The sequence below is a fragment of the Caloenas nicobarica genome, chromosome 3 (assembly GCF_036013445.1).
Source record: "Caloenas nicobarica isolate bCalNic1 chromosome 3, bCalNic1.hap1, whole genome shotgun sequence".
Lineage (NCBI taxonomy): Eukaryota > Metazoa > Chordata > Aves > Columbiformes > Columbidae > Caloenas > Caloenas nicobarica.
This window is the reverse complement of record NC_088247.1, coordinates 72,329,908-72,354,299: the sequence shown is the minus strand read 5'-3', so window position 1 is coordinate 72,354,299 and position 24,392 is coordinate 72,329,908. Positions and strand designations below refer to the sequence as shown.

The window sequence follows — 24,392 nt, the reverse complement described above, 5'->3', positions numbered from 1 at the left end:
GAATAGAGGCTGTGCTGTTTTGTAGCCATTGAAAATGTCTCATAAAAAATTACCTGTGTTGAGTTTTTAGATACATTTTTATTTGCCTAAAATTTGGCTTTAAGTGAATTGGTCAGGACTAAAACACTAGATCTTGTAAATAATGATGAATAGCATGTACATTTCCTATCCAATAACCCTGCTACGCTCAAAATACTTTCCATATCATAAGCTATCTGTTCAAATATTTGGTATTCAACAAATTGTTTTTAATATTCTCAACTGAATAAAGGTGCAGTGAATATGTTTGATTCTGAGAGAAAGAAATGGAATGGTATGTTTTCAATGTTTTCCTTACCTGAACTTATTTGAAGTTGACCAAGAATAAAAAAGAGATATTGTAAACATGTATTGACACTTCTTTCTCTGAAACATAATGTGTCTTTTAGTCACTTGGACACATTTATATTGCAACTGTTACTGCTGACTAGAAAAGAAAGTTTGGAAAAATACAGGAGGGTAACTTTTCTGCCCCAAACTGATACTTGCCTCAAAAATATAGTAATTTAAAAAGTTAACTTCCTCCCTCCCCAAGCCTTTGCGCAGGTCAAAGTTGATGTATTCACTGAGACCACACATACTTTGACAGCCTCAGTGAACAGTTGGCAAAGGATACTCATCCAAAAGAGCTTTTATTGTGAATAACAGATCTTTTTTTTTTTTCTTAGCCAGAGGCATTTTGAGAAGGGCAATGAGGTTCAATCGGAAAGCAGATACCAGTGAGATCACAGAATCACAGAATGTTAAGGACTGGAAGGGACCTCAAAAGATCATCTAGTCCAATCCCCCTGCCAGGGCAGGAACACCTAGGTGAGGTTACACAGGAAGGTGTCCAGGCGGGTTTTGAATGTCTCCAGAGAAGGAGACTCCACAACCTCCCTGGGCAGCCTGTTCCAGTGTCTGTCACCCTCACTGAGAAGAAGTTTCTTCTCAAATTTAAGTGGAACCTCTTGTGTTCCAACTTGAACCCATTACCCCTTGTCTTACCGTTGGTTGTCACCGAGAAGAGCCTGGCTCCCTCCTCGTGACACCCACACTTTATATATTTATAAACATTGATGAGGTCACCCCTCAGTCTCCTCTTCTCCAAGCTAAAGAGACCCAGCTCCCTCAGCCTTTCCTCATAAGGGAGATGCTCCACTCCCTTAATCATCTTTGTGGCCCTGCGCTGGACTCTCTCCAGCAGTTCCCTGTCCTTCTTGAACTGAGGGGCCCAGAACTGGACACAATATTCCAGATGAGGTCTCACCAGGGCAGAGTAGAGAGGAAGGAGAACCTCTTTCGACCTACTAACCACTCCCCTTCTAATACACCCCAGGATGCCATTGGCCTTCTTGGCCACAAGGGCCCAGTGCTGGCTCATGGTCATCCTGCTGTCCACCAGGACCCCCAGGTCCCTTTCCGCTATGCTGCTCTCTAATAGATCATTCCCCAACCTATACTGGAAGGAACCTGGGGTTGTTCCTGCCCAGATGCAAGACTCTACATTTTCCCTTGTTATATTTCATTAAATTTTTCCCCGCCCAACTCTCTAGCCTGTCCAGATGCTTGTATTTCTTCTACATTTTTATGCTTCTTTTGTCTCTTGCCAAATTAAATAAATATATGCTTCTTATAGACATGGAAATTTAATATACCAGCACTTTATTGTCATTCTTCACATCAAAAGATGTTTCAACTTATCTTTGAGGTCAGCATAATTATCAGCAGTATATTAACAGAACTTACTATATAATATTTGATCTTTCCTGGGATACTGTTTTTTCTCCTTGCATCCCATAAAGGCATTTCTTTCCAAGTTCAGCAGGGATTCTGTGGATTTGAAAGTGGAAAGGCTGGAGAAATTTGTACAGAAATATATATAAAATGTGCTGGTATTGGTGGCATCCTTTTATTTTTATTATTGCTCGTTATTCTGATTGCATTCTGAATATGTAGGTCTGAGATCAGGTGCTGAGTTTTTCACAGGATCTTTTCTTTCAAATAGAAGAATTACTTTAAGAATTTATTTTTTATGGCAAAGAAATGTTATCTTGAGTATTGGTATGTGAATGGTTAAAGTGACCAACATTTTTAATCTTTGCGTTGCAGTATTCCTAAAATCTATGCTAAGGACCTTCAAATCCACTGTTACTTAATAATCTTAATTGTTGTCCTGCTTAATCTTAATGAAGAGTGAGCAATGAATCACATGCATTATCCTGTTGTGTTTGTGGGGGTTTTTGTTTTGTGGGGTTTTTTGTTTGTTTGTGTTTTGTTTTGTTTTTCAATGATCAATTGATATATTTCATAGAATAGAATCATAAAATCATTTCGGTTGGAAGAGAACCTCAAGGTCCTTGAGTCCAGCCATTAACCTAACACTGGCACCAAAACACATCCCAAAGAACCTCATCTATACACCTTTTAACCACCTCCAGGGATAGCGACTCAACCGCTTGCCCGGGCAGCCTGTTCCAATGCCTGACAACCCTTTCCATGAAGGATTTTTTCCTAATATCCAATCTAAACATCGTCTGGCACAATTTGAGGCCATTTCCTCTTGTCCTATCACTTGCTACTTGGGAGAAGAGACCAACACCCTCCATGCTACAACCTCCTTTGAGGTAGTTGTAGACAGCAATGAGGTCTCCCCTCAGCCTCCTTTTCTCCAGGCTAAACAACCCCAGTTCCCTCAGCCGCTCCTCATCAGACTTGTCGTACTTGACCACATAGAAGACAGTTTGCTTATCATCATCAGTTACCGGTATGCAAACCCCTGCTTTGTTTGAAAAGACAGAATTTAGGGAGAGATATTTTTGGTAAAATATCAAAGAAGTTTATTGTTTTTATAAATTTGAGCATTTTCTTGACTTTCATTATAAGTGGCTAATGCTGACCACGTGTCTTTGAACCTTTTCTTCCCTCTTGCACTTTTTATGATGTTGTATGGCACAAAAGCGATAACATGAGTGAAGAATAAGTCAAAGTATGTTAGAGCAATGCCTTCTCCCTTCTCTGAATAACACTCTATCAGATACACTGCTAAAAGAAAGACATTTGTAGCGTTAAATAGAACGTTCACAATTTCATGGGACCTATGCCTTAAGGCAATAAAATGATCTACAGGTATTCACTGCAGTAGAAGGTGAGCATAAAACCACACACTTTCAGAACTAAAAAAGCACTAAATTTTCATCTCTGTTTTCACAGTAATTTCTTGACATCCCTACTCATTGTTGGACAGAAATACTTAAAACAAAAAGGCAGCATTCATAAGAATTTTTTGTACCAAATGAGACAAAAAGTGCAGAAAGGGGAAATACTGTGATTTCTTCTATTTTAAAATATTATAGAAGTGGTCAGGTAGTGGTGAAGACTGCATGCAATTTTGCCCATCCCATTTATGTTATTATGTGAGGTTTTTTTATGATAACGTTAAAATTTTGAAAGCATTGTCTCCTATAGCATAACATAACTTAAGTATGGAGCAACATGTTGAGTGTGACAGTCTGTGGCAAAATTAGAGGGTTAGTCCTAAACCAGCTGGTTCCAAGGTCTCTACGCCTGTTTAGAGATTAACCCTGGAACATAAATTATTTAGATGAAACAATCCAGGAAATTTCCCTCCTTCACAGAATCACAGAATCACAGAATGTTAGGGATTGGAAGGGACCTCGAAAGATCATCTAGTCCAATCCCCCTGCCAGAGCAGGAACCCCTAGGTGAGGTTACACAGGAAGGCGTCCAGGCGGGTTTTGAATGTCTCCAGAGAAGGAGAATCCACAACCCCCCTGGGCAGCCTGTTCCAGTGTTCTGTCACCCTCACTGAGAAGAAGTTTCTTCTCACATTTAAGTGGAACCTCTTGTGTTCCAGCTTGAACCCATTACCCCTTGTCTTACTGTTGGTTGTCACCGAGAAGAGCCTGGCTCCTTCCTCGTGACACTCACCCTTTATATATTTATAAACATTGATGAGGTCACCCCTCAGTCTCCTCTTCTCCAAGCTAAAGAGACCCAGCTCCCTCAGCCTTTCCTCATAAGGGAGATGCTCCACTCCCTTCATCATCTTCGTGGCCCTGCGCTGGACTCTCTCCAGCAGTTCCCTGTCCTTCTTGAACTGAGGGGCCCAGAACTGGACACAATATTCCAGATGAGGTCTCACCAGGGCGGAGTAGAGGGGGCCATCATACACTGAGTGAAAGAGTAAATAAAAGAATAACTGCATTTACATGCCTGATGACATGCAAACTGGAGAGTGAGAAGTGGCTAAATTCTTCACTCTTATATTTCTCTCTCAGAAATTTCATTGCTGGAGTCAGTTGAGAAGCAACTTGTGCTGATGGGCTATCTTTCTTCGTAACTTCATACACATATGCCCTGGCAAAAAATTATCATGCTCGTATCACAAGAAGTATGCTAAGTCTCTGGGAAATCTGGTAGATGTAACATATGAATACTTGTGTGTTGTTTATTCATGCAATGTGTAAAACCAGGCCATATATGTTTTTATTTGCAACAAGAAACCTAATTGATGTTGTGACTTTTAAAAGCCTTCAAGCAATTGGAACATGTATTACTGATCCAAAAAAAAAAAAAAAGTGGAAGTGCAATCTACACTATGCCAGAACTGCCAGGCACTCAGCATACAGAGTTTTTCAGATTTCAATCTCTCTTTGTGTTTCTGAAGTCCCATTACAGCACTGATGTTTCAGGCCTACAGACAGAGACTTACATTCATTTTATAGAATTGTACATTGTGTGTACAAATAGGTTAATTTTACTTTACTGCTCATCTCAACACTCTAAATGTTTCTTCTGAACAAATACCTGACACATAATCTTGAGGGATTTTTTTTTCCTGTAATTTTAACAAACTCTGTTCTGTTTGCATTTAATACTAAGATTTGCTATTTTTTTAATTGCAGTTTACTGAAGTAGGAAGTGTTTCAATGAATAGTTTTGGAGAGTGGCAATATTTTCTTTTGTTATTTCAAACAGTATTTTCAGATTCCATAATGTTCTCCATTCAGCAACACCAAAGCACATAGTAAATATAATTAGTGGAGGAATTTTCTTAAAGCAGGTTTGGGGCTGATAATTTTCCTAAAGCTATAGAGAAAGTATTTTGGGAATGTAGCCCAAGAATCTTGACTGTGCTGGTGTGTAGGTTGTGGTTTTTGTGGTTTTGTTTTGGGGGTTGTGGTGGTGTTGTGTGGGGTTTTGGGGGTTTTTTTGTTTGTTTTTTTTTGGGTTTTTTTGTTTTGGTTTCGTTTTTTTGTTGTTAGTTTGATTTTGTTTGTTGGCGTGTGTGGTGTGTTGTGGTGTTTTTTTTTTTACTTCTCTGACTTGTAGGTGATGTTCCATATATCTTAAAGAATAGAATAAGAAATATATTGCTTTATTTCCCTTGCATCTTCATTAAAAAACTTTCATGAGAGGAAAATTTGTCATTGTGAGGTATGAACAAAAGCAATTAGAATTATCAGACACTCTTTCAAAAAAAAAAAAGTCTAAAGCTTTTTCAAGTGTTTTATAGCTTACTTTATTACTCTTTTTATTTTTGTTTGTGACCCAGTTCAAGTTTTATTGTAGTAGGTAAGTAGTTTTACCAAAAATTATTTTCCTTTTATATGTTTCCTTGCCAATAGTTTGCGTTCTGGAATAGCGAGTTGTCAATATTCTCTTAGTTGCATGCAGAAGATGTACTGAAGCAAAGAGATTTTCAAGACTTCTCCTGAATTCAAATAAATACTTCTTACCATTTAATTCAAACAAAAGTAAAACTAAAGGGCAAAGAAACCCAAATTCCAAAACCCATTAGCAAATAATACAAAGATTAATGGGTACATTTTTAAAGGTTGAAAATAAAGTTACAGATTGTGTAAGGTTTTCATGTACCCCAGATGAATGTGTAGTTCCCTTGTCTCATTCTCGACTGCTGACGTGCTCCAAGTTGAGCTGATATTTAAAAGCTCTGTGTGTAACTGGGTCTTGAACAAGAGAAACATGGGAAGTCTAAGGTCTCATCTAAGGCTGACTTGAAGCATATTTTTGTACTTGGGACTACTTCCTGATGTTATGAAACAGGACAGACAGATTATTTTGTTACTTGAAAAAAGTTAGCTCTGGGTAAATATATATAGGTGACTACTTCAGAAGTTCTGTGAACAATTATTTGTTTTTAAAAATAGGCTTGCTTTAAGCTATCCTCTTACTCCTTAGTTCCCTTAAACCGCTACTAACACATGCTTCAGACAATGAGTCCTTAACTTATAGTGTAGTTTGAGTATTTTGTTTGTGGTGAATCTATTGCATATACCAGTGCTTCTCCAAGAAGCAGGATTGACTAAACTAGGAGGAAGATTGTATTAATACTTCTTGTATCCCAGTTACCAGATTCCACCTGAGATGTGTTGCTACATAGTGCTGTATTTATCTCGTGTAGAAATACACAATGTATCTAGATTATCACCTCTGAGGGAAAAAAAAGTAATTGACAGCTGTTCCTCAGATGAAGAACTCCCTACTGCGAGGCTCAAGGCAGTGAGAAATAAGAGCTTTTTCTGGACTGATTTTAGTGCAGTGTTGTAGCAAATCTCAGATCAAGGCTGTATAGAGGGGAAGGTGAGTTTGTATTAAATAAAGCTGATATCAGTCAGCCACGCATATTCTCTTGTATTTGTATAGTAGGAAGCACTAAAATGTATGTCCAGATAGTCTGGCTAGGAACTTGCAGCAGTGACACTAGGAAACACCACCCAGCAAGTTTTTTCATGGCTTTTGGGTTATTAATGCTGGGTTTGAATGTGACTTTTGCACCCTAAAGAAGTTGACAGTGACTGTAACTTTTTTTCTTTCATTCTGTCCCACCCCTGTGAGTCATTTGGAAATGCTGGTGATTATTCACTGTCTGTGTCTTTTTTTCTTGCTGCAGTTTGTTCTTCCTCCCGGCTGCTTTTTTTTTTTTTTTTTTTTTTTTAAAGGATTTTTTTTCCTCAGTCTGGGTGTCTTGAGAATCATCTGTGATCATAATATCTTGGTGCCTTGAACTCCTATCATTCTTTTATGCTTTCTTCTCATCATTTCTTCTGATACTTTTATACTATTCCAATTCAGAATTTGTTTATGCCAGTCTTAATGTTTTCATTACAAACTTCCATAATTTGATATGGCCAAAAAGGTCTCAGAGGAACAAAGAAACGGCAAACTGTCATCCATGGCTCCTGTTGCAAAGCACATGTCTCAGACTGCTTTTGTTTATACAAGCATAGAGCGATTTGGACACTTAAAACAATGTCTTAGAACAAAACCTTATCAAAGCACAACATGATTGCTGTGGCTTTCCCTGGGGTGCAGTGGAAAAGAGAACAAAGCACACAATTGTGTAAAAGGTATTAAGCTAATGAAAGCAGTCTAAAGCTATATAGAGCAGTATGGACTAAAGCGACTTAATTGAATCACAATATAATATATAGTTGAAAATGTAATGTGTCCCAAGAGAGCTAAAGCTTCTTTTTAATACGATGGTAAAATTGTATCATAGATTTCCAGCAAAAGTAAGGCCACACTTTACTAATTTAGAGCTAAAATTCTGTATCCTAGAGTTGAGAAAATAGTAACATCTGTAACAGCAACAACAGAAAAAGTGGAAATATAAAGCGTAGTGGCAATGCTTAGTATTCTGTCTTTGATAACTACGCTTAGATCAGCTCAAGGTGAATTAATTTGTTTTCTATAAATCCAGAAAATCACAGAATGTGTCATATTGATAGCACATTAGTACACAAGTAGGTATCATCTTTGCTAGAGAAATCACTGAACAAAATACACACCTCAGCTGGTGTTTTTGCAAGGGATTCCTTGTAAACCTTTCCTAATGATTCTCTTTTTCTGTTGGTAGTGGTGATTTGTCTGTTGTCTCAAGTGTCAGTTAGCCTAAGATAAAGAGAGGACGTGAGCGGCCGGTATGTAATCTTCTTTTTATCTCTCCTTCAATATTTCAGGAGTTTTACTTTAAATGTGGAGCACACCCAACCACTGACAGTGAAACATCTGTGGCTTTGAACCTCGTTACAACAAACACTCGCTGTATCACATGTATAACATGCACAGATATTAGGTAAGTACAATGAAAAGTGTCAGAGATGGACAGTCTCAGTGCTGCAGAGTACTTATCACTTTCAAAGAGCTTTTTTTCCTCTGCTGGTTTTCCTTTTAAGCTTTTTTTTTTTTCCCCCTGGTATCATGGTGGAAAATGGGACGAACTTTCAGGTGTGTTCTTTGTTTTTCTGGTATGAATACAATTTATGTTCTTCCACCTTTGAGCTGCAGGTGGAAATTTGACTGCATAAGTTCTAACTATAACATTAAGTGCTCAAGATAGTGGCAGGAGTGTGTACATATTTGCTGCTAATCCATATTTAAGAGCCACCAAATGAAAGCACAGGTTTGAGGGGGACAGACTGTTTCTGCAGAAAGGAACTTTTTGGTGTTTGTTTTATAAATCAACCCAAAATTTCTTATTTTGCATCTGTTCTTTTGTTGTTGTTTATTGCAGGTTTAAGTACTGTAATCCTTTTTACTGTATGGTATTAGGGCACATACATTCAAGAATACAATTACTCACAAATGCATGAGTTAAAAACCAATTGCCTAAGACAGGCAGTTACCAATGTTGTGAAGAATTACCTGAAACACATTTATCTACTGATTAGGAGATGTTTTGAGGTAGAACCTCAGAACTAATAACACCATGTTATACACTGTAAGCATTGCTATTGATTGGTCTGCATTTTGCGATAGAAGAAAGAATTTAGAAAAATCTTACAGGTTAGCAGTAAGCTTGACTGAAACTGTTAGGAGATCTTTTTGGGGAAGAAAAGCTGGGTTCCTGGAAGTGAACTTCCTATTGGAAATAATAACTTGTTGTTCTGCTTCTATCCCGGACCCAGTGTAATTATATTATGTTGTGCTTGCATGCTGCTGCGTTGATTGTAGCTGATTGGCTGCTGACACTATTTGGCTCAAGAAAGTGAGTCGTAGAGATGAAAAGATAATTGTGCATTGAAGAAGAGCATGGTGTCCATCATTTCCCATATACGCACCATTACAGTGTTGCCATGTGTCTCTTTCAGAGACTACCTTGCAGGCAGTAACTGCTGAATTACTTAGGTTGTCCCTAGTTAGGTATGCAGCAGTATTAACTTCTCTGTAATTAAGGACACTATGAAGTTTCCATTCTGAGCTCAGCTTTTTCCTTTTCCCAAGAACAAGAGGGAAGAATATCAACCATAAATATGCTTACTTAGGCTTGACAACTAGTTATAATTAATCAAATTTTAAATGGATATGTTGACATTTTCCTGAATCTGGTATATTCAGAACAGACCTATTTACTTATATGCATGAAGTTGTAATTTTTTCGTCTGTTTTTTGGCAAAATCATGAAGGAAGGAGAGGTTTCGTTTTCTGGATTTGCTTAGCTGAACTGTTCCCAGGACTAACTGTTGTCTTCCTAAACTTTACTAGTAAATTTAGTGGGGCTATTTATTGACACATCAGAAAAGCATATGAATTCTTGTTAATTTAAATTAAAGCATCAAATAACTATGGGAAACCTAACTTTTCAGTAGTCCTTTACCTCAGCACACAAGCTGGGCAAAGTTATTTATGAATAAGCTTATTGAATTTATACACCAAACAAGGAGAGAAGACGTCTTCCTGTTGGTCTCATGCTGTTCAGATTTTTTTATGGCTTACAGGACCTTTTGAAATGCTGTTAGGTGATCTTTAAGTATTTTATTTCTAAAAGTTTGTTGGAGTTCTTACTGAGTAGCCTAAGAAACAGAGTAGGATTTTGGTGCCTGAGCATCTGACAAAGCACTAGCAATTCCTAGTTATCCCATCCATGATGGGAACAACGGGCTCTTTGAAGTTACTCATACACATAAGTCTTTCAGTCTTTATTTTGTGTAGCAGGTTCAGTTGTTCATAAATAGGTTTGTCTTCCCTTATGAAGCACAGAGATACTTTTTAGATAATGGAAGTTCAGTTTTGTTTCCTGAGTAGCTTACAGATTTTATTTGGTCATGGCAAGATCTCCGAAGCCTGTGGCATGGGAAGAGGATTAGATTGCAGACATTATAAAAACAGTCTACAGAGCAGTTCTATCCCCTTCACTTTCTAAAAAGTCAGGGGAATACTCTTAGGACCCAGTATGTCTTGTAGGCCATGGAATTAAGTGTTTTTCAGAAGGCAGTGAAATCAGTTATCCCAAAAGTGAGCAGGAGAGTACTCCAGCAGCCTTCTTGCAGCTTTAAAGGTTGTAAATGCATGAATACATTTATGTAGCCAGAATTTGACTTCTCATATGTCCTAGAGCTGTAGATATAGGTTTCATCTCTTGTACCTCAAGGGATGCAGTGAAACGATGAAGAGTATGTTCTGTCTTCTGCCTTTTTTATACTTTGTAAGATTTTTGTGAGTGACCTCTGTTCTCCTGCACACCTCTTAATCTCCTCCCACCCATGAGCAGGGCTTTTGTACCGGCTGTAGGAACTGCACCAGATTAAATGGGTGGGAAGTGGGCAATATTATTTCACTTTCTCCTCTTAAATGTTTAGCTAACATGAAACTACAGGGTGTTTGAAAAAGGTGGACCCAACCCGTAATTGTTGCACAGTGCAAGTTTGGTTCATCTTTTTGAAACACGCTGTATTGTACCTCAGCTCTGTCTCAGTGCAGGCAGCATGGTTCCTTACATGAAAACGTATACAAAGTTGAATTGTGAAATTATAGTTGTCGTTCAAAAGAGAAAAGTTGTAAGGGATGCTTCAACTCTATACTGAATTCATATGGTGTATCTTCTGGGAAGAGCTGATTTTGACAGCATCCTCTGTGGTATATTTACAGAACCGGCTCCTAGGTACAGGTTAAAGGCCAAATACCAGCCTCTGTCAAATTGATACCTCTGTATTTTGCAGCAAGGCTGCAGACAAACTACTTAAAAGCGAGTCGTTCTCTTGTCACTTCTAACAATTAACTGAGCGAGAGGAGTGATTTGGCTTCCTGCAGTGCAGAGCCCTGTTGTGTGTCTGCACTGCTGAATGAAAGAGGGCCAGTGGCTGATCCCTGATCCCAAGCCAACTGGCAATGACTGACAGGTATCCTACACAGTCCTGTGATGGGTACCTTGGCTCTTAATCACAACTAGCTTGGGATAATGTTGAAGCTGAAACCCAAGGCTCGTTGGTGAAACTAGATCTGCAGTGAAAGTGTACTTTTTACTGGAGCAGTAAGATGGTATGGGAAAGGGTCATTGGTGTCCTAGTATTCCCTATGTAGGGCTTGGGAAGCATGAAAAGAGGTCACTGAACACCATCAAGTACAAAGGAGTAAAATTGCTGTACTAACAACTGAGCTTCATGGGATAAACAGTAGCTATTTCTAGACTGCAGGAAAAGTTGTCTGTTCCTGGCAATGTACTGTGTTTTTGTTAAGCTTGCCTATGTAAAAAGAAAAAAAAAAAAAAAAAAAAGTCTAAAAACCCCTTCTCTAAGCAATTTTAGCAGAAATAAAATGGAAGAAAATAAAATTGTTCTGTCTCCTTATGTCAAAATATTGATACACATTTCTGTGATAATTCTAAAGTTTGAGAATGTGTCCATACATTAAATGCTGATTATCTTTAAGAAGTTTAATTTTTAAAGTCATAGAGGTCTATCGTGCAATTTTTTGTACTATTAAACATGTGTAGGTGATACCAAGGACTGAGGTACCAGGAAGACCTTACTGTATTTCATTTTTTTGTATGGCCAATTTTGTGAGTTGTTAAAATATAATTTCATTTGTATCTTTGGGTGAATGAAATAATTCTCCAGTTAAAGCTGTGAAAGAAATTATTTTAGTTTCTGTTTCTGATTTACTTTTTCCGGTTGCAAATATTGTCAAAGGTAAGCTCATTTTGCAAACAGCCAGAGATTGTGCATTGAAATCAGTTATCAGTATTGCACAAAGGAAAAATTCTTAAGCTGCTTATGAAATCTCTGCTAAGTTTTTGGAGTTTCTATTTCTGTTCTCCAGCCTAGTGTTCTTGGAATATTTACATATAACTCAAAGAAATTACACAAATACTCATAACCTTTTTACTTTAGTTAAAGATTTAGGTAACTGCATGTTTGTGCTAGCAATTACTTTCTAATATTCCTATGTGGTTGAAAAGTAGCATCCAGAGTACTCTGCAGTTTTTAGTATTTTGTGAAACATGCTTTCATCATTCTATAGCATTCAGGTGGAAAAGAGGAATAACTATATTTGATACATTAACTATTACTTTGTATTAGCTTCAGTACAGTTAAAAAAAAAATCTATTCTTCAAAATACATTTTTCTTCCTTTTTGCTGAAAAAGCTTAACCAGGAAAAGATGACAACCAGGTACTATTTATGCGTTTCTTAAAAAATATTATTTGCAGCAAGATATACCATTTCTCTGGCTGTTTCCATGCATTTATCATGGACAGTTAGTCCCCCACAGACAGAGCAGTTAAGCTCCAAGATTCTAGGCACGACATGGGTTTGGTGTGCAGAGCTCATAAAAATCGTATTTCAAGCAGTAGTGTACTCCATGGTATATAGAAGAATTACTAAATGGAAGTAATATTTAAGCCTATTGCCGATTTTTATTCTCAAGTTTACATTAGGCACACCTTCTGTTTGCCTTGGATTTGTATTTGATATGAATATTTTTATGCAGCTCTGACCAACAGAGAGAAATACTTCAGAGCCAAATACCCTTGCAGGGTTATGCTAAATCCATAGGCAGTATTCCATGTAGTGTGATGCCTTCCAATGTATTCTGCTTATCTACAGCAGAGTTAGTGTGAATTGGCAACCGTTATGCTTTTTTTTTTTTTTTGGTAGCATTCAAGGTGATGGGTTGCTGTTTTATGTCTTTGAGGAAGCTCTTAATAGGTTGAGCAAATGGCTGAAAGTTGAAACAAATACTAAAACTGTGCAATCCTCAAGGGGAGATCTGCTTTTGTCAACTGTTTCGAGTAGAAATAACATCAAAGGGGGTTAGGAGTACCCCAGGGTACCCATAAATCAGGCTCAGGAATAGCAGCAGTGTTAAACAGTGTAAAAATAAAATCTGCAGAATAGAAGTGCCTCACATCATCTCTCTCAAACTAGGTAGGGTACAATTCCTGAAGGCACCATTATTTTTAGCTTCCAACAGATACACATAAGTGTAAATGATATATAGGGCTTGCTGTCACTAAATAGGTAGAAATACTCCAGAAGGAGAAGTATTTAATGTGGGATCCTCAGAATTTTTTATCAAATAAATCCCCACTCCATAATCTTGGACAAAAAATGTATTGTTTTCTTTAGACAATGGAATCTTGTAATATGTTTTTCTGGTCTTCAGACTTCTTAATACTGGAGTTGAAGCAAGAGCTTCGTTTTACTAGTGGTGAGAGTTAGAAGCGCATACGCTGACTGTTCTTCAAGGATAACCGCAATATAAAGTCTTCATCATAACTCTTTCCAGCCAAATCAGTTCAGACTGTGATCACATTAGACTCCAGGGGCAGGAGAGTATTGGAGAAGGTCAGTACTTGGAGGGAAAACTCCAAGGGAATGTACTATAGGAAGTCCTGTTAGAAATTCAGTTATCCTTCAGTCAATAAAGAATGAATGACTGTGTGTCGTTAGAAATCACTGTGTTTTAATCTGGTTCTGGTGCAACTACTTTGAGCCTCCTAAGTTTCTCACTAGCTCTTAATCAGCCATCTTTTTTTTTTTTTTTAATCTCTTCTTTTTTTCTGGGGGAAAAAAAAAAAAAAAAGAGTAAAATTTACAAAATCTTGCCCCCCAGGAGCAGTTTGTGCCATCCCTCTATCACTCCTAATCACTCGTTTCCATTACTGTAGAGGCAGGACTGAGACTCATGAGCTTCATTTTTATGACTTAGTATTTCCAAATTGGTAAGGGGTTGAATCATTTGCTTCTCAGTAATATATATATGTGAATCATTTTCAGTTGTGAATTTTCCCTGTGGATTTTACCTGCCAAGGGAAAACTGACGCTCCCATGTTTTTATGGGGATTAGGATTTTTGTAATGTAATATTTTAGATTTTGATGACGTTATTGTTGATATAAAAGTATTCCAAGTTCCTTGTTAGCTGCTACTTGCTGTCCCATATTGTGCATTAACATTGTGCGTTGCTTTAAAGTAAAATATTTATTTTATTACAGGCTAAAAGATTGTTTAGAAAAGTCTGAAATAATTTGCCTTACCATGATTTCTTTCTGTAAATAGATAGTCTCAATGCAGTCTGGATTTTTTAAAAATGGGAAAAAATATCAGAGGAGGAATATAGCAGTGAATTTTACACAAATTATATGAGGCAGCAGGTCTACCATGGTATTCAAAACCCGAAAAATACAAATAATTCCAGAACCTTTATTTTCATTATTTGAATCAAATGTTACAGCTGAAGCAACAATTTGCAAAATTCAGCTTCTGATAAAGATCCATATCTGAACTGTAAGCATTTTCAAAGTGAAGAAGCTGTCCTACAAATTTGATTCAGGTCAATTTTGCTGTTATTTGAAGAGAGTTTTACCAGGTACCTGCTGTTCCCTTCTGAGATCAAAATGGAGACTGTGTCCATTAAAAGACATTGCCCATGTGGTGTTTTTAGAAGAGTAAATAGCACCTTATTCTAGAATTATAATTGCTATTTCTCTTTGCTTCTGGGGTATAGGATCCTAAAATTACCCCTTAGACCATTATATGCCAAACAAGTTATTAAATCTATATTTAACTCATCTTTTTAAAAGTATGTTTTCCCTCTCTGTGATCTGTTGTGATAATGTTATCGCTGCTCCAGATCTCTCTGCCTGTTACATTCTGTCGTCTTTTATATACCTTGAGTAATTCAAAGAGGAGTGGGAAAAGATTATGTTAAGAATTAAATCTACTTTGCCTAAGTACTATGACCATTAGGGACAATGTCTACTGCTTTCTCCCTTAATGCTCCTGAAATTAATGGGATTTCTTAAGAATCACTTATTTAAAGTAAGAAATTAATCAAATATCAAACTAAGAATTGTTACTAATTGGTTTAGACCTTTTTTTCTTTTCCCCTAAGGTAGCCTGAATGTTACAGCTCTAATATTTCAGTTCTGATACAAGCAAAACTGTGCAGAGAAAACATTTTGTTGACACTTTTGTTGGTGTTTTGAAATGTGAACAAAATCTAATAATGCCAGTAAGTGACCTTCATTTCTTTAGTTGCATACACCATGGGGTTTGTACTCAAGCTTTTATACCAGGGGCTTCTAGAAGATAAGCATTGCCATTTAATTGTAAGCACTAGTATGCAGTAGCTTTATAACACAGGACAGTGTTGCCATTTTTACTGTTTTCACTCTGACTCTATTAAGATCTGTCTGAGTGAGACAGCTTCCAGCTCTTCCAGAGTTATGAAGAAAAGAAGAGATTGGCGAAGTTATTGTACTGTTATATTGTACCTGTTCTTTGCTGGCAGGGGACAAGTGAGGAGGGTTTTATGCAACCTCACTTGTCTCTGCTAAACATAAAGCATGAACTTCTTTGCATCTGGGAGAACAAAACTTGCCTACTTTCCTTTCTTTATGGTGCAGAAGTTTTTTTTTTTACCTTAATCCTTTGTTTGCTTGGCATATGTCTTAGTGTAGAGTTGACGGGAAGGACAAATGGAAGGGAATGTTTCCAGTACTGACTGATTATACATATATATGGGGTTTTTTTTACACTTAGCCATATATTTGTGAATATACAGGCATATGATTTGTGTTATGTCTATGTGGTTTTGAAACAGCAACTTCTAAGAGTTTTTAAGGTCACAAGTCAATTTTATTTCTAATTTGAATTTATTCCAGTAAAGTGTGTCTACAGCTTCATATGGGATAAAATGAAATTGATGATATGTATTGTAAGTTTCACCTGAAGCCTACAGACTGCAGAATATTATAAGTAGACTCTATGTTAGATGTTGTATCTTCTTTGGCATTTTTATTTATGGCATTATTAATACAGTGAGCTGTTTTTTCAATTTTCTTCACTTATGTATTTTAATGCATGTTGCAAGACACAAAGACTTAATAGTTTAAATGTCTTTGAATGGATGAATAGTTTTAAAACTGAAATGTGTAAGGTATCCGGATATACCATATGCAAAATTTGGTGGACCTCATTTCCAAAATATTTTTATGAAGCTGATGAGTATGCCTACTTGCATATCAGTAATCAATGAAAAATGTTAGCTAATGGACATATTTTTTTGTGAAAGTGCTTTTAGTTGAAATATAAAAGTTAGAATTCATTTGCAATGTCTAAGAAAAGCAACGAGCAGATGTTTGTGCTGTTCAAAGAGACACTTCGGAAACTTGTAAGCCCACAAAATGCCTCTTTTGCTGAAAATGTTTGCAGGTTCCGGTGTTTGTGACTTTATTTTCAAAATTAATTATTTTACACAGAAGACAGAGTTTTCATCTCTGGTTGGTTTTGCTCCAGGGCAAGGTTAGTAATAGCTGAATATTATCACTATCTGATAGCAGTATAGTGACCTATGAGGAATGTTATTGGAGGTCACAATCCAGTTGTCTTTGCAGAGGTTTCCATATTTCAAAACTCACCGTCACAGGTGATACTGTTTAGCAAGCCTTATGTCAGCAGTGACCCGGGGTCTGAAGGAACAAGGTGAACAAATTGCAGAGAGTTGTTCCTTTCAGGCCTCAACTGAAGTATCAGGATAAGGTCTTGTGGAGGAACTTCAGCTGTTGCTGACTGCTGAACAGCTGCCCATTTGCCTAATCTTGCACTTCAGTAATGTGGGAGCTGCTGGACTGTCACATTTTACTGTCTCTGACTTTCTTTATAATATTTTAAAAATAGGTAACTATAACTGAATGTGAATGTGACAGCTGAAGAAAATTTTACAAAATCAAGTGTCACAATGAGAAGTCTGCCTTACTAAAAAAAAAACTCACTGCTTTAATGTTTTTAATGAATTGACATTTAGTAACTAACATTCAATGTGTCATAAATGAATCGTTGATGGAAGATGGGAGACAGAAAAGTGTTGTTCGAAAACTAAGTATGGAGAAATAAAGTATTGTGTGAAAGTTGTTTTCAAAGATAGTTCAGGTAAAGCATTGTATTTTAGTTGTGTATATATACAAAAAATTTTATATATACACGTGGATCGATAGCATGTCTGAAAAAAAACTCTTTTAAACTTAAATAATTTTATTTCTCTAAGAAGGTGATTTTGTGAAGAATGTTCCTCTGCTTCCGATTTTACTCACAGTTATGTATTGTTTCAACTGGATTGAGGTAGATTTGAAATCTAACACATCCCTGAGAGACAGTCCATGGTATCAAATTAGGAGTGTGCTTATTGTTATATCTTTCCAGCTTTCCCAGCCATGACCCCTTCACAGCCACCCTACGGCTACTTGGGGGTAGAACTACTCTGTCCTGATTAACCGAACATCAGTAGAAGTAGGAAAGGCAGAAAACTACCTTAATTTTCTGGTTAACTGAAAGAGATTATCAAAGGCAGGAAGGATTTGAAACAATCACAGCTGAATTTTATTTCTATTGTGAATTGATTTATGTAACATACATGTCTAACTTCATATGAGACACAGTACCACTCCTCAATTTCATTTTCACAATTTCAGTTTTATCTAATCTTGTTTTTGTTTTATTCTTAATTTCTGTTCTACATATAGTCTTTCTCTCTAGGACACTGAAAATAATTTTGGTTGCTACTAATGAGTATCTATTTAATTGAATTTAGTTTTGAGAAATTAATTTTTAGTTCATTATCATCAATTGTTGATTAGGAAAGAAGTGAATTCCACTAGTACAACTCAGTGAACTGAAAAATATGTAAAGAGTGTAGGCTATTATTGAGGCAGAAGTCAAAAATAAGTAAATTCCTAAACACTCTTATAAAGGGCATTGAAAAATGATGAATACTAAATCCATTAAAGCCTAATTTTTGGAAGATGACTTTGTAAGACAGTTGTTTAATGTGGAAGAAACAGAGCTATTAAATCTATTTCTGACAAAGTCATAAAGAGTTAGTCATTTGTTAGGATTTGCATTGATAATTGAATAAACCTTTTAGGCTGCTATGTCTTGGGTAGGATCTACAAGAATGAATTGAACTGTGCTTTAGATATACGGAAGAATAAATATCTCTATATTTAGTTTTATAAAGTTCTACAGAGAAAAAAGTTATGTGAACATTTGCTTTCCACTGTGGTTCATTTTTCCTAGGTTATTTTTGACTCATAAAATCATAGCAAGATCATTGACATCTGCTCTAGCAGTACTGTCAAACTCTTATTATTGTAGTTTAGCAAGAATTGGAAGGAAAAAAGAAGTACTTGTGCAAGATGTGGCTGACATGTACAGCATAGAGAAACAAGAGTGAAAGTATTAGAGAAAGAATGAAGCAGCCTGACAGAAAAAAACCTAAGTATGCACACGGCAGAATAATGTTGATTTGGAGAAATTTCTGAAAAATTGAAAATAGCTGTATCAGGCAAAAGTACCAGGTTGTAATTTCTGAAATCAAACTTGTGAAGGACTGTTCATAAGACAGAGAACCTGTTATACAGGGTACTTTAATAAATATTGCTTGTCACTTCATAGAGTCATTTAATAATCTAATATGGAACAGTAACTGTTGTCCTAGGTCATGTCTTTAATAGCTGTTGAATTCCTCAGTGCAATAGCTCAGTAGGGATTGTTCTCAGATTTCATAAATGCCTAATTTAAGTAAACATTTTGGGAAAATGTGTATGAAATTTGATGGAATGTGTATACATAATGCTTTCCGTAGATGTCAGGGGCAATATACTAATCTCAAATTTCTATATTCATATTTTTGATATGTATCAAGTTCTGGGGCATATGGGTATAAAATTTTGTCCAGAAAAACAAGGAGGGGTTGAGAAATATGTTCATTTATACATGTATAATAAATGGGCACACTTACTGTTTATTTCTCCATAAACAATGGTGTAGAATATGCTGGCATAACACTGTACTGAGTTCACTTCAGTGTAAGGGAAATAGTTCACACATTTTTCTGTCAACAGTTATAAACATCTGAGTGTGCAAAGCTCTCAGTGAATTACAGTCGTGTAATCATCTGAAATCAATTGATAGAACTTCAATGGAATTTATTAGCCAGAAATACTTTTTTTTTTTTTCCCCACTTAGTAGTTAGCGATCATTTATAGCTCTTTCTTCCTCTTCCTCATTTTTTGAACGCAGTTAAAGGTTGATTTTGAAGATGAGACCATTTCTGAAGCCAGTCTTGCAAAGAGTGTGTTATTTAAACCAGTAGGGATCTTCCATGGATATTCTGTGGAGCAATTCCTTGCATAAAGTTTCATTTAGTAAACTTAAATACATGTTTACTACTTCGCAGTTTTGAACTACTAAATTATTGTAATGACAGTATCATTGTATAACAATAAATAATAGTAAACATTTTAGTGTAAATTGTGATGTGACAGACTAAGTTTGTTATCAACTAAGATGTCAATACAACTAAATTTTCCTTAGAAAGGAAAAATCCAGAGCAAGGTCAGGCAGGGACAATGAAAATTAATTCAGTCCCCTGGTGGAACTTGAAACACAGAGTCAAATTAGAATTGTTTTTAAGTAACTGTTACAAATTTGATGCAAAAAGGTACTGATTTGCAATGTGGTTTGAAAATGACAAGAAAAGAGGTTTTCTTGTTAAGTACAGCAATGTCTGTGACACGGTAAAGGAGCTGCCTGCAGACATCTGAAGACTGATGAAAATGGACACCATTAAGGGAATGATCATTTTCCCCCATACAAGTTCATAAATGGTTGTGATACTCGTACTGGCAAATGAATGTAAGAATACTACAAGAAACATGGCACCAACTATAAAACACATTTTTATATTGGTACAAACTCCTATGCTAAGTCTTCTATTTTCACTTGAGATGTTTATTTTAAACTCATTCCTTATCAGCATACACTGAAATGCATTAAGCAGAGTGAAAACAAGCACAGTTGTCCATCAGATGGCTTTCAATCTTTTTTTTAATATCAACTCTCCAGTTACACTGATAGAACCACCTCTTGCAGAGAAGACCTGTATTACAGTTGGTCTCTGGAGATCAACTGACTGTGGTTAGAAATGCTAATGGGAGAGTTTAGTATTAGTGAACAGTGATTAAACTAGTTGGGAGAGCACACATTGTTAGATAGCAAGAGAAAAATGATGCCTACTCTGCTGAATACATGAGTTAGCACAAATGCTGCTGCTGTGTGCAAAGATTTCAGAGCCTCATTGGAGTTTTTCTACAGCTATAAACCTTAACAAAACTCTCTGGAGTCAGTTTCAGTTCTGTGGCACTTCAAGGCTATGTGTTCCTATGTGTTTATTAAGCAAAATGGAGCTTTGATTAATTTCTTAATATATGTTTGTGTATAATACACGTGTATACATATATGCACATACATGTGTGTATATACCTATGTACAGGTGTATTTTTCATTTGTCTTGCTGTCTTCTGTATAAAAGAATATATATATTCTTTAGTTTTTTGAAGTGCATTATGTTTTTAAACTTAAATGATTTTCCTCCTACTAATTACACTATTTTTATTTCACTTTTGCACAAGAGACAAATCGGCCCATATTTCTGGCAAAAGTACGAACCAGGGACAGTGCTCTTCTGGCATGAGAATGCCATTTGCATTTTTCAAATTGCAAATTCAGTTCCTCTTTCTTCTTGTTTTGTTTGCTGCAACAAAAAGAACAGACAAACCTCTTCCCGCAAGGTACATAGTCTGTGAACACTAGAGCCAGTATCACACAAACAGCTGCCAAGAAATCCAGGACCAGCCTCTTGAGATACTCAGTACAGCAAAGCTGGCAGCACCCAGAGATGTGACCTCTATGAATCTGGCCAATCTGTTCTCACAGACGGGTTGACGTTGCTGATGTCAATCTTGAACTATACTCATGACCAAGACTATGCCTTTGCTCCCTACAGAACCTCCAAACTGGCTGACTTGTATTAGATTTTCTGGCAAAGGAAGTTATATTTATCCACTTTTGGTATATATACTTGAAAAGAAATCAGACCACATCCTGATCAGGAGGCGTGTGGAGAGGGTGAAGCTGCAATGTGGTTCATTCTGGTTACATAAAGATAAAACAGCTTCAGAAAGTCATTTGTTCATTTCAATGCATTTGTAATTTAATCTTGTGTTTAAAAGACCAAAGTAAGGAGAGAGAAAAGGCATTTTAAAGATTTCTGTCACTGAGTTTTCAAGAGAGAGCTCCTTTTCTGTCTTGTGTATGTGTGTGTATATATATATAATCTATCTCCATAATTTCAGCCAAAATAGTTGTTATAGTTTTGTGGGGGCATATTTTTTGTGTGTATCAGCTAAAGTAATCGTGTTTAAAAAGACTCATTTTAAAAAGAAATAAAAATCCTGCAGTAGGTATTAAATCAAACTGATTCTTTTTAAAAGCTTTTGTTTCTTCACCATATTTCAAAGTATAATGGTCCCTAGTATAGGAACTTTCAAGTAAGCCTTCTGACTCTAAATACGCATGGTTTTTATGCTAAGTGAAGAATGGTCACAATAATGCAGCTGTATAAACTGGTCCCTACCAGGTCCTACAGATGTGAACGGTAAGGTTGTTAAGCTGTTTCTCAGGGAGAAGTGATTACCTTCTTATGCCTTGATCACTCTGGGGGTTCCCGTCTTGCATCAGAACCATGAATCTTTTTTTTGAGTCTGCTTAAACCTTTAGAATGCTGCTCCCTTAAACCACCCTTCAGTAGAAATTCTGTGTTCATTCTTAGGAATTAGAGGTTGGGATGGTATTAACAGCCATTTAAAGCTCCTTTCCATCAGTGAGATTTCAGAATTTCAATCTCTCTTGAAAGACAAATGATGCTCAAGTAATGTCAAACTAGGGTAACTCTGTGCCCTTCTTTGTTTAGTAGCTTAACTATGTGATCCATTTTTATTTCAGCTGCTTGTATTTCTTCAGCTGGCAGATTTATTTAAACAAAGCCAGAAAAGCTGTTTGGATTTTTTTTGTTCATGTTTTTTTCTTTGGTTTGGTTTGGTTTTTTTGTCCACTCTCTTATTGGCTTATAATTACTCCACAGTTTTTATTGTGCCTGTATTGTCTTATTGAAGCTTTACTTTCAGAAATCAAATTTTAGTGCTGTCTGGCAACATATTGATACCCAAATATTTGTTATGGTTCACTTAGCAAAATGTAAGTCTACTCAAACACTCTGTATAGCTGTGCTGTCCTGTCCTGGGGTCAGTGGAGAAACAGAAGGACTGATCAGAGCTGCAGTTTGGTCCCTGCTCTACCCTCTTGGCCAGTCCCTCTACTTTCTCCCACCTCCTCCTTTGGTGGAAGATGAAGCTGCACTGGGCAACACAAGGGAGGAAGAAGAGAACAAAGCTGAACTGCTACCATTCTTCATCCAATCTTGCCTATTCCATAGTTACTCAGATTTGAATGGGAATGACACGTTACTGTGGTTTCACCTTCAGCATTTTCTCTTGTAATCTGGAAACCCTGTGATCGGTGTGCAGGCACCTTGAGCAACTCTCATTTGACCCTTGAGAGTTTGATTCTGCAAACAATTTTGAGGGTTTGGGTTGGTGCGGTAGTGTGGTGTGGGGTGTTTTTTTTTGGTGATGTCAATGAGGATAAGTGTTTGCAGGTTTGGACTTATGTACTGCATAACTGCGTATCGTTTACACATAAATAGAACTATAATTTTTTCCAGAAATAAGTATCTCCCACAGATGTGCAGCCTGGCTCTTTTGCATTCAGCTGTGACCTTGAGAGCTGATTAACAAGATTGCACTCTGAAGGACGCAAGGCTTCACATAAAGCAGTGAAGCATGTGCAGGCCCTTGAGGGGTACTTAGAGTATCTCATAGACACTAATGGTCATTCCTTTCTCTTTAATGCTATTAGGTGATTCTGGCTTATAGCAATCTTTAGTACTTTTCTCTTTATTTAATTTCTCTGCTACAGATTTTATGAATTATTCTATTACAACCCCTCTTTCATGTTTTAAAGACAAAGTGCTCTGTATGTCTGGTATGCTTCTCCAGCTATTCAGGTATTTTGGTTTGTTTTATTAGTTTTACAAAATCATAAACTTTGGCACAATAAGAAGATCAAAAGTTAAGGACAGTTACGATTAGCTAAACTTGAAAACTAAGTAGTACTTGTGAAAAGCATGGAGAGTGCTTTGAGTAGAGAATACTAAAAATAAAAACACGCTGCAATCAATTCAATGACATTTCTTCTGTTTTAATGCAATAACTTTTAGGTGCTGCATCTAACACTAAAAAAAAAAAAATTTTGGGAAATATTTTAGGCATCATTTGCATAGCTTTTGATGAAAATTAAAATACTGCAAAAGCCTGCATTTTTTCACAGGTGCAAGTGAGAAGAAAATCAAGACTGTAGTGTGCCTGTTTGGTGATATAGGCACAAGAATTTTCTCCCAGTCAGTGTGCTGCTTATACCTGAGTCAGGCAGCACTTTAATAGTCTTCCTCCCAGTATGAGATGTTCAGATTGGCCTATATAAGCAATAAAATATGTGACCTTCTGGTATTGTCAAGGAGTTCCTTGGTCAGAGGGAGAATAATTTATTTATTGTTTCTGAATTTAGATATTCCATTATGGCCGTGTCTTCAGTTTACAAGAGTGTCTGTGTTCAAAAAAACTTGCCACAGAGCCTGGGTCTCTGAATTCAATAACACGACCTTTGTAACACTGGATTTTTTAAAGTATTTTATGCTTTTCCTTCCAATATTTCATTTAAATAAAATTATTATTTCCTTATATTATTTTTTTTTAAGTAGGAAAGTAAACAAAGTTGGTGAAGGAGTTTGGAGAGGAAGCTGTGTGAGGAGCAGCTAAAGTCACTTGATTTGTTCAGCCTGGAGAAGAGGAGATTAAGAGCAGACCTCATTGCAGCTACAGCTTCCTCACAAGGGGAGGAGGAAGGGCAGGCACCGAACTCTTCTCTTTAGTGACCAACGTCAGAACCCAAGGGAATGGCAGGAAGATGTGCCAGGGGAGCTTTAGGTTGGACATTAGGAAAAGGTTCTTCCCCCAGAGGGTGGTGGAGCACTGGAACGGGCTCCCCAGGGAGGTGTCATGGCCCCAAGCCTGACAGTGTTCAAGAAGAGACTGGACAACGCCCTCAGACACATGGTGTGACCTGTGGGGTTGTCATATGCAGGGACAGGA

The 24,392-nt window shown here is 36.8% G+C and overlaps 1 protein-coding gene across 2 annotated transcripts in view; it reads left to right on the top strand.

The window, feature by feature from the left end:
- The window catches only part of PRKN (parkin RBR E3 ubiquitin protein ligase), a 732,034-nt gene that overhangs the window by 361,353 nt on the left and 346,289 nt on the right, over positions 1–24,392 (top strand). For both annotated transcript variants that reach the window (XM_065631599.1, XM_065631600.1), the window contains exon 6: positions 8,025–8,140. In XM_065631599.1, the coding sequence (XP_065487671.1) occupies positions 8,025–8,140 (116 nt within the window). The remainder of the gene's footprint in view (positions 1–8,024; positions 8,141–24,392) is intronic.